At 39.5% G+C, this 14,437-nt stretch overlaps 1 protein-coding gene across 1 annotated transcript in view; it reads left to right on the top strand.

Annotated features, from left to right (window-relative positions):
• The window catches only part of LOC128696816 (pro-resilin), a 105,917-nt gene extending 92,264 nt beyond the window's left edge, over positions 1-13,653 (top strand). The window contains exons 2-4 of the mRNA XM_053788194.2: positions 1,194-1,566; positions 8,254-8,559; positions 9,766-13,653. Of these exons, the coding sequence (XP_053644169.1) occupies positions 1,194-1,566; positions 8,254-8,559; positions 9,766-10,262 (1,176 nt within the window). The 3' untranslated portion in view covers positions 10,263-13,653. The remainder of the gene's footprint in view (positions 1-1,193; positions 1,567-8,253; positions 8,560-9,765) is intronic.
• Positions 13,654-14,437: the final 784 nt, after the last annotated feature.

Here is a 14,437-nt window from a genome sequence, read left to right as displayed (position 1 = left end):
AATACACCCAACATCTCTTTCCAAGAATTAACGTCTCCAACGACTACATGACCTGAGTCCCGGCCTACCAGACGCCTAGCCAATCACCATCAACATCACCTGACCCAGTCACCCGTCAGCCGGCGAACACTCTGCCTCTCTGCTCATTCTACATCGCCATACAACGCCATGCTGCTGGGTCTAGCCCTGGCTCTTTTTCTACAACTGTAGACATTCCTCTACAGCACTAGTCTTCGCCTGTCCCCCACTTCCCTCGCTCACTTGTTGGGTCTTACCTGTCATCATCATCTGTGGCGTGCGGGAAATTACTTTATAAAATTAACAAGTGGGTTACGGTTCACCTGTCCACAATCAAAATTACTTTAATCTTTGAATTTGGGATTGAAGTGAAAGCTTATTGTATATAGAGATATACACCTCAATGCTCGTGTTACAAGGTGATACGAGACCTCATAGTGTGTGTGCTTCGTGCTGCCCACTATTTGGCTTCAGCACTTCCTTGCTGCAGTCACGTTAGTGATCCTTCACCATGCACTTACAGTGTGCAACGCTCAAGGCACAACCATTTATGATTATATTTAGGCGGTAACTTTCTCTAAACTCATGCACACCACTTTTCCTCATTTCTCTCTAAAAATATTTCTGTTATAACAGCTATTCTAGTTTGTTTTCATACATCACCTCATTTCTGAGCCTAGCCCTGTCTGAGGTATACTACCACCAATAAGTTAAAGACCTTAATCTGATAATTATTAGCCCTGGATGTTTAATAGCTCAGGATAACCCAAGAAAGTCAAACATTGTTTAAGGGTTCTTAGGTCCTCCAAAGTAATGCACCACAAAACAGTCGACTAATGTTTAAATACTAATTTACTGCTAGGTGAATATAGGCAGCAGGTAAAAGGACACTCCACTAAATATTGTGTTTCAAGTATTTTTTTATTATCACATTGCTCAAGCAGTTATTCTGGATGCTTCTGCCACTATTCCTTCAAAGGAGGGAGAAGGAAGTGGTAATGCTGGTGAAGGGTTCATGATCCATGAAATTGGAATTACCCTTCCCTTCCTTTAATCAGAATACCTCCCGTGCCGTATGCTGTAAGATTTACGGATTTTACGGTTCCCTATGAATATGATAACTAGACACTATGCCCTTTATATAATAAACTAACAGAGTTTTCTTGTTTCCACAGCTGAGTGTGGTGCTGGCGACGGTGGGGACGCTGGTGTTAGCTGACAAACCTCCTACAGGACCAGAACTACATCACTTCGTGGGTCAGGGAGGCTACGATAGTTTCGGCCAGGATGTGGCTCCAGCGCCGGTCTATGGCGGCCCTTCACACGATATAGGCATTTCTCACTATGGCGGAGGGGGCGGAGGAGGAGGCTACCCTCCTCCAGCGTATCCTGCACAACAGACTTACCACCACACAGGCTATCAGACTCAATATGTAGCCATTCCCAGGCCTTATAAAACTGGAGGTGGAAAGGGCAAGAAACTTACTAACCCACTCAAGGAACTCGACAAAATGATTAAAGATGCTGGCAAGAAGTTATCAAAATTCAGTAAGTAGCACTTGAAGTATTTAGTATATTTTTACCATTTGTGGATTTTTTTACATAATTTCCTAAATATAGAATATATAAATGAATAATATAATAATTGTGTATTAAAATGTGATGCTATTTGGACCCTTCGAGAAATTTCGAGTGAGGGGGGGGGGGCAGGCAGAACAGCCGGGGAAGTGACGCTGCAAGGAGACGCCATATTGAATTTAATGTGTGAACACTGGACTGAATTGTGCAATGTAATCAGACATTCTCGAAGGTCATTTGGTGTATATTGGCCTCAATCCACAATTCAGAAACTGCTGACATGTTCCTGCTGACGAACTGGGATAATAGTGTGGAAAACCCTTACAATTCGCCAACCAGGACTCCAATCCTTCCCAGCAACACACCTTAGCTAAGTGACACTTCCCCATAATGTATAGTAGTTTTTGCATTGGCCATCGTAAATCCTAGCTGTAGAGGCAGTGTTAGGGTGTGTTTACAAAAAATAATTATGATCCAGTAATTAAATGGTAAGTGGTAAAACGAATTTATTTTGTGTACCCAGAAAGCCTAATCATATACAATCCACATTATTTTATAATTTACTATTATTGGTATTAATGTTTAATATTGTAATTATTAATTTAATGTCAGGTCTAGTTTTTTGTGACAGTGTAGGGAGTGGGCATCGAGGGAGTTAGTTCAGCGACATGCTGTGACTAAGTCACACTTACCACACCCAAATTACTTACAGGTAATAATTCAGGTAATACCCTGTAAACTTCCTGCAGGTAATTTGCTCACATAATAATAATTCACAATACTATTTATTTTTTAATTCCAAAAATATTGCAATTAATTTAAAAGCCAAGATGCATTTCCTGGCACTCAGGTGTGCGTATACGTCTTTTCACTTATATACATTTTTTCTGTTAACTCGACGAAGATTTTAAGAGGCAGGTTGAAAGGAGCAACGGTAACCGAAATTCCCACCTCCGTCTGTATACTATCCTAACCCTTCACGTGAGTTACCCTGCTCATGCAAAGCTTGTGATCCGAGGAAATGGAGCTGCCCTCCTCTTCCTTTGGTCAAACCTAATTACCTTGAGTTCGGTAGGCTGCATGACCTTTTGGGTTTAGCACTTGCCTGTAAATACAGTAATATCCCAGTCAGTACTAAAATACCCTCCATCTGAGCCCTAGGAATACCGCAGGAAATAGCAAACAAGAGGACTCCACTAGCAATAGTGAGGATATATTACCAAAAACAACTGGTGGGAGCTCCATTGTTGGTGCTAGGGAGGATAGAAGTAAGACAGGGAAACATGCACCAACAGGGAATACAGTCACAGAAACCCAAGGCAAACGGAAACCAAGCCTGTGCACATACTATGCACTTGGTATCTGCTGGCATGGGAAATCTGGAAAAACAGATGGGACGTGCAACTATGACCACCCTAGAAAATGCCATGCCCATATGACAACAGGAAAATGCAAACTCCCTTCCTGTAAGCTTTTTCACCCTGAACTGTGTACCTCTTCAGTACAGGAAAGACTGTGCTATAACTTAAATTGCCAGGCATACCATCTAAAGGGGACAAAAAGATACAAAACATCCAGGCCATGGGAAAACCTGGGTAGCCACAGCCACTCAAGAGGGAGAGGTTTTTTGGTGCCAGGAAGGAAAAAAAACTGGCAGGAAATGGCAGAAATCGTACACCAAATCCAGTCATTCCTGGAGTGGAACCACAGTCGATGGCCTCCACTCCAAACCAACAGATACAGATACTAATGCCGGAAAAAAAATCCCCCCCCAGTACCAACAATACCACCAGTCCGATAACATTCTTCTTTGCAAATATACAGGGTCTAAAGCCAGCAACAAACAACAAAATACCTTTCATCCGTGGACTGCTTGCAGAGGCAAAGGCAATGTTCACGGCTTTCACTGAGACCCACATAAAGGATCACTTGGACAACGAAATATGGATCCCAGGTTACAACCTATACAGATGTGACAGAGTGAACAGGCAAAAGGAGGGGGGGTTGGCCTGTACATTGCAGAGTCACTTGTTTGCACAGAACTGCTTAATGCCTCAAATGATGTAGTGGAAGTTTTAGCAGTAAAGGTCGAGAACCAAAACCTAGTCATTGTGGTAGTCTACAAGCCTCCGGATGCAACATCCCAGCAATTCCAGGAACAGCTGTTAAAAATTGACCACTGTCTGGAAAATCTTCCAGCTCCTGCACCCAACATCTTGCTCCTGGGGGATTTCAACTTAAGGCACCTAAAATGGAGGAATATAGCAAATAATATTGTTGCAGTAATAACACCAGGAGGCAGCTCTGATGAAAACTCACACTCACACGAGCTTTTAAATCTCTGCACAAAATTCAATTTAAACCAGCAAATAATAGAGCCTACTAGACTGGAGAATACACTAGACCTCATCTTCACTAACAATGATGATCTGATAAGAAATGTCACCATATCAAAAACAATATACTCAGATCACAACATAATTGAGGTTCAGACATGTATGCGTGGAGCCCCAGACCGACATAATGAGACTAGTCACGAGGGAGCATTCACCAAATTCAACTTCAATAACAAAAACATAAAGTGGGACCAAGTAAACCAAGTCCTAACCGATATAAGCTGGGAAGATATACTAAGCAACACAGACCCCAACTTATGCCTAGAACAGATTAACTCGGTGGCACTCGATGTATGCACAAGGCTTATTCCTCTAAGAAAAAGGAGGAGTAGATGTAAAATAGAAAGAGACAGGCGCTCCCTTTAAAGGGAACGGAAAAGAATAACAGAGCGGCTAAAAGAGGTTAATATATCTGAAATGCGTAGGGAGACACTGGTCAGAGAAATAGCAAGCATCGAACTTAAGCTAAAAGAATCCTTTAGGAGTCAGGAATCGCGGGAAGAACTAAAAGCCATAAATGAAATCGAAAGAAACACAAAGTATTTCTTCTCCTATGCCAAATCAAAATCGAGAACAACGTCCAGTATTGGGCCCCTACTTAAACAAGATGGGTCCTACACAGATGACAGCAAGGAAATGAGTGAGCTACTCAAGTCCCAATATGACTCAGTTTTTAGCAAGCCGCTAACCAGACTGAGAGTCGAAGATCAAAATGAATTTTTTATGAGAGAGCCACAAAATTTGATTAACACAAGCCTATCCGATGTTATCCTGACGCCAAATGACTTCGAACAGGCGATAAATGACATGACCATGCACTCTGCCCCAGGGCCAGACTCATGGAACTCTGTGTTCATCAAGAACTACAAAAAGCCCCTATCACGAGCCTTTTCCATCCTATGGAGAGGGAGCATGGACACGGGGGTCGTCCCACAGTTACTAAAAACAACAGACATAGCCCCACTCCACAAAGGGGGCAGTAAAGCAACAGCAAAGAACTACAGACCAATAGCACTAACATCCCATATCATAAAAATCTTTGAAAGGGTCCTAAGAAGCAAGATCACCACCCATCTAGAAACCCATCAGTTACACAACCCAGGGCAACATGGGTTTAGAACAGGTCGCTCCTGTCTGTCTCAACTATTGGATCACTATGACAAGGTCCTAAATGCACTAGAAGACAAAAAGAATGCAGATGTAATATATACAGACTTTGCAAAAGCCTTCGACAAGTGTGACCATGGCGTAATAGCGCACAAAATGCGTGCTAAAGGAATAACAGGAAAAGTCGGTCGATGGATCTATAATTTCCTCACTAACAGAACACAGAGAGTAGTCGTCAACAGAGTAAAGTCCGAGGCAGCTACGGTGAAAAGCTCTGTTCCACAAGGCACAGTACTCGCTCCCATCTTGTTCCTCATCCTCATATCCGACATAGACAAGGATGTCAGCCACAGCACCGTGTCTTCCTTTGCAGATGACACCCGAATCTACATGACAGTGTCTTCCATTGCAGACACTGCAAGGCTCCAGGCGGACATCAACCAAATCTTTCAGTGGGCTGCAGAAAACAATATGAAGTTCAACGATGAGAAATTTCAATTACTCAGATATGGTAAACATGAGGAAATTAAATCTTCGTCAGAGCACAAAACAAATTCTGGCCACAAAATAGAGCGAAACACCAACGTCAAAGACCTGGGAGTGATTATGTCGGAGGATCTCACCTTCAAGGACCATAACATTGTATCAATCGCATCTGCTAGAAAAATGACAGGATGGATAATGAGAACCTTCAGAACTAGGGAGGCCAAGCCCATGATGACACTCTTCAGGTCACTTGTTCTATCTAGGCTGGAATATTGCTGCACACTAACAGCACCTTTCAAGGCAGGTGAAATTGCCGACCTAGAAAATGTACAGAGAACTTTTACGGCGCGCATAACGGAGATAAAACACCTCAATTACTGGGAGCGCTTGAGGTTCCTAAACCTGTATTCCCTGGAACGCAGGAGGGAGAGATACATGATTATATACACCTGGAAAATCCTAGAGGGACTAGTACCGAACTTGCACACGAAAATCACTCACTACGAAAGCAAAAGACTTGGCAGACGATGCACCATCCCCCAATGAAAAGCAGGGGTGTCACTAGCACGTTAAGAGACCATACAATAAGTGTCAGGGGCCCGAGACTGTTCAACTGCCTCCCAGCACACATAAGGGGGATTACCAACAGACCCCTGGCAGTCTTCAAGCTGGCACTGGACAAGCACCTAAAGTCAGTTCCTGATCAGCCGGGCTGTGGCTCGTACGTTGGTTTCCGTGCAGCCAGTAGTAACAGCCTGGTTGATCAGGCTCTGATCCACCAGGAGGCCTGGTCACAGACCGGGCCGCGGGGGCGTTGACCCCCGGAACTCTCTCCAGGTAAACTCCAGGTAGGCTTCTGCTTGTTCGGTACCACAAGTTTTGACAGAAGAGGCCTTGATGAGGAAGTGCTAAAACTGGATCGGTAATTCAGCATCTGGACAAAGGGAAGTAATGGGCTTTAATTCAATGTAGAGGGTAACTCTAGTTCCTTTTCCTTGGATCAAGGCACGACCCTCGAAGGGAATTGAACCTTAGTCTTTTCTGGTGTATACCGACTGTTTTAACCACTGAGCCACAGGTTACCAATGTAATTACCTGTTTGAATTTCTTGGAAAAGGGGGAAGAAACAGTGACGCAGCCAAAATTTTAATCCCTCCCATCTGGAAGGGATTAAAATCATAAGATGCTGAAAACAAAGAAATTGTTTTAAAAATGTTTTTTATTTTGTCGGTGAAATTTCTTAAACTATCGTGCTTTTGTGGTCACTGGTCATTGTAATTATGAAAATCTACAGCTAACTGAAGAAGAAAACGTATTTGCGTCTGGGAGGCTTTAGCTCCCTCTGTGGTGCTGCAAATACCTATTGGTTCTGCTTCTTAATATAATGGATACTCCCATTATATTATTGTCCTCTTCTTTACTCTTGTTCTTGATTGTTCTCTAGTAAAAATAGGCTTGTTTATACCATTAAGTATTTTTTATGTCATTATCATATTACCTTTACATCAAGGGAATATCATACTAACAAGATGATGAATAAGACACATGTACAACACTTCGGTATCTTTATTAAGACCTAGGAATCTCCTGTTCCGGGTATGTATTTTTATTAAGAGAAGTTTTGCTCACCACCGATTTCATCAGTCTAATAGAGACGTATCGCTGACCTGCTTCCACTTATGGTCTCCATCCACGTGTGACCACATCTACTTCACTCCTTTTATTGGCTCCCCGTTAAAAGGCCTCTGACTTTTTTGGGTTATCCTAGGTTCTCTACACATATGCTGCTATGTACGATAATTATATGTAACTGTATTTGTGTATACCTGAATAAACTTACTTACTTACTTACATTGAGGGCAAAACATCTCTCAATAAAGTCACCTGTTTGTTATATACGTGTCTTTTTCATCATCAAATTTCCTTCATTCAACAGACAAAGGGTCACTCTCTCATTTTTTTTTTTACATAGCTCAACTCTCTTCAGTTCCCACATCTGTTCAGGGATGGTGGCAAAGAGGGGTGTGAAGCCCTTAAATAATAAAAATAATAACAATAACAACAGTGCTTCAAGACAAGTCTCTGGCCCCTATTCCGGTCATATTGCTGTCCCTAAACCCCTCCTTAATAAAACTTTGGAGCCATCCCTGATCTCTTTAGGTACATTTTCTAGGTTTTATCAAGTTTCACTATTTTAATACTAGGCATATGTACTATATTAAAAAATTAGTTGCATATTTGAGATATGACAAGCTTACCCTACTGTTGTTACTCTGTTCAGACATGCTTTGTGAGGCAAATTTATAATATGAGGTAATTGTGAGTCATTTTCTTTAGTCAATTCTCACCACCCATCTTTACATTCCTTCTTTCTAACTCCCTTGTTACATGCTATACTGTATTCCATCTAACACTATTATACGTTTGAATTTTGTTGGTGAAACTACTCCCATTCACATCACAGTATGGACCCATAGGTTGAGTTTGGGGTACATAATAAAGATATTAAATTAACACAGTATGAGATGTTCTGACTTTGGATAAACTGAATGGAAGTTACATGGAAGGATACATTCAGCACATAGAGGATTTGGTTATTGACAGGCGCTGCTTGCAATACTTCAGCAGTACATGTATTGTATATTTCATTTTTATTAATTCTTTGCAGTGAGTGACTACATTGACTACAATGTTGAAGATACCTACGTTGAACCCACATACAGTTTTGCTGCACCAGTGTCATCGTATGGTGCTCCATCTCAATCTTACGGCCCACCTGCCCAATCTTATGGCCCACCTGCCCAATCTTATGGTCATACTGAGTATCACACCTCATACCAAGCCATACCTGTCCCTGTTGATGACTATGAGGAAGAGGAATCTTTAGGAAAGAAGATAGCTAAAGGCTGGGCCAAGGCAAAAGAACAAGTCTCGAAGTGGGAGGAGGAGGCCTCAAAGAAAATTAAAGGCTTGTGTAAGTTTCATTTTTCATTTTAAGTACAGTAGACCGTCGTTTAACACGGTAGTTACGTTCTGAAAACGCCATGTTAGTTAAAACTGTGTTAGACAATCTGAAGAACTTATGGGAAAAATAGGGTTACGTTCCCGGGAGCCCCCAAAATACCAAACAATTTTTTTTTTAGACCAACAGATCTTACTAAAATAAAAGTGAATATGTAACTGTAGTTTATTGTCGTGATATATTACTGCCTAAGACTACAAATGCAATAGAAATAATGGCATTTCCTACCTTAAATTGTGGGTAATGGTGTTTGTGGATGATAGTGTAGAGAGTGGATATGCATGGTGTGGCCCTACTGGGCTGAGATGGATGGTTATTGGTTGTCAGCAGAAGTGGATGGTAGAGGTTCTGGTACTAAAGTCAATGATTGTATTGGAGTGTGCATAAATTCTGTTATGGATCTCTGGGCTCTTTTACCCTGCAGTACGTTATACAGCTGACAGTAAGGCATCATCAGCTGGTCTAGATCCCATTTCAAAGCACTGCTTCTAGATTTGTCAGGGTCCTCTTCGGTGAAAAAATCTGCAACTTTACCAATAATATGGAACTGCTCACATAACTGCTGCAGTGTTAACCGTTTTTCTTTGGCTTCTTCATCTTCTGTTACGTGGCTTCCTTGTATCTGTGCATCGAGCTCTGCCAACATTTCCTCTGGACTCCTGTCTTCATCATCATCATCATCATCTAAGAGCTCATTCACATCTTCACTGATATCTTCAAAACCATCACCTGGTAATCTCCTTGCCAGCTGAACAATTTCCTGAACCTAACTCTCAAGCAAGGAAAAACCAGTGTCCCAGCCTCGTATGAACCGGCTCGGACAAGTGTGGTGGGAGTGGTGGAGGGTGGCGGAGGATGGCAGTAGGTCTCCCCCGTTGATTCAGTGGTCTAACCCACAGCCGAGCAGAGTGTATCCCATGGGTGACGTGCGCTTCAAATTTTTTCCCCTCCCACAAACTGAACCATGTTAAGTTAATTTTACAGTGTTATACAAAAATATGCCGCAATTCTTCAATCGTGCTATAACCAAAACGTGCCAAACAAAACTGTTAAACTACGGTCTACTGTACAATGTAATAACATACTTTCATATTAGTTACATATACTGGTTGCCATTATGACATTAAAAACTAACCTATCTGTTTCTTTATCCCACAGTCAGCTATGATGAGGAACCAGAATACATCTATTATGAAACTCCTGTTTATGGCCATTCATACAAAGCCCCTGCCCCAGCTTACGTTGCCTCAGCACCTGTTGTCTCAGGCAAGGGCAAAGGAGGTTTTGGAGGTGGAAAGGGAGGTTTTGGGGGAGGCAAGGGAAAAGGTAAGGGCAAAGGTGGTGGTGGTGGTGGTGGTGGTGGTGGTTTCATTGCTGCCCCAGTACCACAACCCTCCTACGGTCCACCTCCACCTTCATATGGTCCTCCTCCTCAGTCTTATGGCCCTCCCCCAGCTTCTTATGGTCCTCCTCCAACATCTTATGGTGCACCAGGTGGTGGTGGTTTTGGCCTCGAAGGTGGCTTTGGCCAAGGTGGTGGTTTTGGGCAAGGTGGCGGCTTTGGTCACGATGGTGGCTTTGGTCACGATGGTGGCTTTGCAGAGGGGCCCATCCTTGGTGGTTCAGGCCATGAAACATCGTCGTATGCTTCATAATCTGAGCATCATCTAACATCTGTGTGGTCAAGTTCACCTGCCTCGTCTCTGCCGAGCCAGATCTACCTTAATGCATGCCATAGTTTGTAAGCCTTAATTTCCCTTAAATGTGGGTAATAAAGGGAACCCGCACTCCATATTCCATGGTTGTGATATTCCAAATTGCTCTCTACTTCTTGGCTGTTTTCCTTGCATCAGTTCTGCCAAGATGATACAGTACTTAAACCTTCAGGGTTCTTATTGGCTTGTAGTTAGGTAGTACCACATTTTCTTGTACAAAAGATTAATGTGTTTTGTATTCTTAATACAAAACACTTGAATTAAGTCATATTTCTTCTCTTATTGTTACTCTCTCTGTAAGCATTAGTGATATATGTCTTCCCTAGTGTTTGTTTGTAGAATAGATTTGTTGACATTATATATTATTGTGTGCTATGGTTTTATCTTGCTAGTCAAGATTTAGCATAATTTGGGATAACTGAAACATTTTAAGACATTTACTATACTGTACTAATTACTTTTAAATTTTAATGCAACACAAAAAACTACTTTCAGATTAAAGATATGAATGTACATTTAGTATTTCATATTCAGTTGATAAGATTTTGGAAATGTATTGCTAGTTGAGAACTGTTTTAATTTCTTATGACTACAAAACAGGCTAATGTAGATAAAAAATCTCCAGCAAGCAGCTATAGATCACTGACACCATTAGATCTATTTTCACAATATAATTTTATCACCATCATATATTCATGTTACAGGAATTGTGTTATAACATAGGATATTTTAATATTCATCACTCTGTCATGTGAAAATAAAATTTTCATTTCTAAAAACTCAATATTTCCAATTGATAAATTTTCCAGTTGTTTTATAGTAAATAGTAGTAAAATTGTGAACAGTTTGTGATGTTTCTTGATGGTGTGAGTTTAGGCTTTGGCTGGGCCAAAGGTTATAGTTTACACAGCCTCACCCATCACTGAGTAGGAATCTTTACTGTTCAGATTTGTACTCTCAAACTACTGTTTTAGAAAATCAATTTGTGTATTTATCAGGATTGCTCTCATCCAAATTTTGGCCCAGTGACACCGTCACAGTATTAGGTCAACCGGTAACACACTTTCCTATCAGTTATCCATCTAATTTTTTCATGTGTGTTGTTCTCACTTATATAAAGAATTACATAACCTTATGAAATATACAGGATTTAACTTGGTATAATTACAGACATATTTCAAAGCATTTCAAAGGTGAAAATACTTTATTTTCATTATTAATGCTCATGACATTGTTACAAAAGGTTAAACAATATACACTGCTTAGCATGCAAACTTTTCTTCAAGATTAATCTATGCAAAATTTGTCTGATAAGGTAAAAAAAAAAAGCATTGCACTAAATTTTCCTAAGCATTGTATTTTAAATAATTCATTATATATAAATTAATATTAAACATACCAAATTAAATCACATAATTTTAGTACTGTATTACAAGTTTTTGTCTATCACTTCTGATATTATAGCAAATACTGGATATTCCAGTATGTCTTTTTTTTCCAAATGTGTCTCCCACTATCATTAGTTTGAAGAGACCCTGTCACCTGCTGGCCACACTTCCTGGGTGGACAAAATCAGGACCTTGCTCAAAAACTCACAATTGGGAATGGTTTCCCAGTTCTACTAACCCTCTTGAGGGCATGTAGGACCCATTCCTAAATAAGGAGCATTGTTTATTTGTAAAATCAAGCTTACACACATTTGTGTGTGTATATACAGTACAGTGTGAGAGAGTGTTAGTTAGTTAGTGTGTGTGTGTACTCACCTAGTTGAGGTTGCGGGGGTCGAGTCCGAGCTCCTGTGTGTGTGTGTGTGTGTGTGTGTGTGTGTGTGTGTGTGTGTGTGTGTGTGTGTGTGTGTGTGTGTGTGTGTGTGTGTGTGTGTGTGTGTGTGTGTGTGTGTGTGTGTGTGTGCATGCATGTGCATGTGTGATTTTATATTATATATAATATATATATATATATATATATATATATATATATATATATATATATATATATATATATATATATATATATATATACACATACACAGTGGAACCTCTACTTGTGAGCACATCCATGTGCGAGTTTTTCCGAATACAAGCAATGGGTCGATTTTTTGCTTCCATATGCGAGCGAAATTTCCATAAGCGAGCAGACCTCAAGGGAGGTTCCTTGACGCTAGTGAGGGGCTCTTGCTCTTGATCTAGGGAATTGGATCTCATTTGTTTCTTGGATTATCTTATTGAAACTTGGGCAATGTATGATGTAAAGATGCATCTTAACATACACCAAAAAATAATGGAGTTCACTTCTCAGCAACTAGCCACCCCTTAGTGGTATTTTTGTATGGTTTTTATGGTTGTATTTTCGTTTTTTTGGTCTCATTTGATAGAATGGAAGATATATTACGGAAATAGATATGATTTTGATTGCTTTCACGATGAAAAGTACCTTGAAATTGAGCTCATTGTAGCAGAAATGTTCAATTGTTTTGGCTATGTTCAAGAGCAAACAAATGACGTCACTGCCCATTCCAATATGCAGTCGTGAATGGGTTGACATTATTTATACAATTATTGCAATAAGGCAGTAGTCTGCATAACAGTAAATCTTAGATTTTTTGTGTGAATAAAAATTACAAATTATTTATATTGTAATATGTATAATAATAGTGTAATAATAATATAATATGTATAATAATAATACATATATAATAATAATGTACTACATAATAATAATTATAATAACAGACAGCTTCAAAAGGCTGTCACTAGCTGGCAGTGTTTACCACAACAAAGAGGGAGCAGTTGTGGCTGCCTCCACCTGTTACATAATGACATATTTTATTCATTCTAGAGTATATATCAGATTTCTATGTTAATTATATTGTTTGTTATGTCATATTAGATGAACTATGATAGATAAATAAACTGTAGAGTTGATGTTAGCAAAATTATCCAAGAAGTACTTTGTCTGGTCTCCAGACAAACTCCTCCACCCCCAACACAGCCCATACCACTACATGAATGACATATTTTATTAATTTTAGAGTACATATCAGGTTTCTATATTATTTATATTGTTTATTATGTCATATTAGATTAATTGTGATAGATAAATAAGCCGTAAAGTTGATATTAGTGAAATTATTAAAGTACAGAATTCCACTGGAACGAATTAATTGCACTTCAGCTAATTTAAACGAGGAAAATTGACTCTGCAAACGAGCAAATCCAGTTGCGAGCAAGGTTATGGAACGGATTAAATTTGCAAGTAGAGGTTCCACTGTATTGTGTGTATACATATATATATATATATATATATATATATATATATATATATATATATATATATATATATATATATATATACACACACAAAACAACCACTCTGAAAGAATAGAGAAATTCCAAGCGCTTTCGTGACTACTCACATTATCAAGGAACTATGAAAGTAAAGCATCCAAGGAAGCTATATAAGGGGTCTGGCCAGCACCTCACTATCAGATCCCACAACGGTTAAACACCTGACGCGCGTCGACCCAACTTGGATAGGTCCTTTGCACAACTCACCCACAAACTATTCTACCCAAGAAAATTTAAAAATTATTATTTGTCCAGTGTATTATTAAATTCTTTCCAAATTCTATTAATTATAAATGGATCTAATTTATATAAACCAAAGGAAATATTCATATTATTGTCAAAACTGCTTTTTATGAAACAAGATTCAATTATATTCCTGTCGACCATGGACTTGCTTGATACTACTTTCTCAACTTTTTGAAAATCAATTGGATGGTTAAAATCTCTTACATGAATAAATAGAGCATTGGAATCTTGTCCAGTTCTAATGCTATATTTATGTTGTTTTAATCTTAGCGCTGTATAGTCCTTGTGGCTTAGCGCTTCTTTTTGATTATAATAATAATTTAATCTTAGTTCGAGATTTTTACCAGTTTGACCGTAATAAACTTTATTGCAAATTTTACAAGGAATCTTATATACACATCCATCAGCATTTTGGGGGGAATTCTTTATCAAAAGTTTTTTTTACTGTATCAAGATTTTTGAATACAACTTTAATATTAAAAGTCTTAAGAAGAGAAGGTATATCAACCAAGTTTTCATGGT

This window comes from Cherax quadricarinatus, chromosome 52 (genome assembly GCF_038502225.1).
Source record: "Cherax quadricarinatus isolate ZL_2023a chromosome 52, ASM3850222v1, whole genome shotgun sequence".
Lineage (NCBI taxonomy): Eukaryota > Metazoa > Arthropoda > Malacostraca > Decapoda > Parastacidae > Cherax > Cherax quadricarinatus.
The sequence above is the reverse complement of the archived record's forward strand: the minus strand, read 5'-3'. Positions and strand labels throughout refer to the sequence as shown.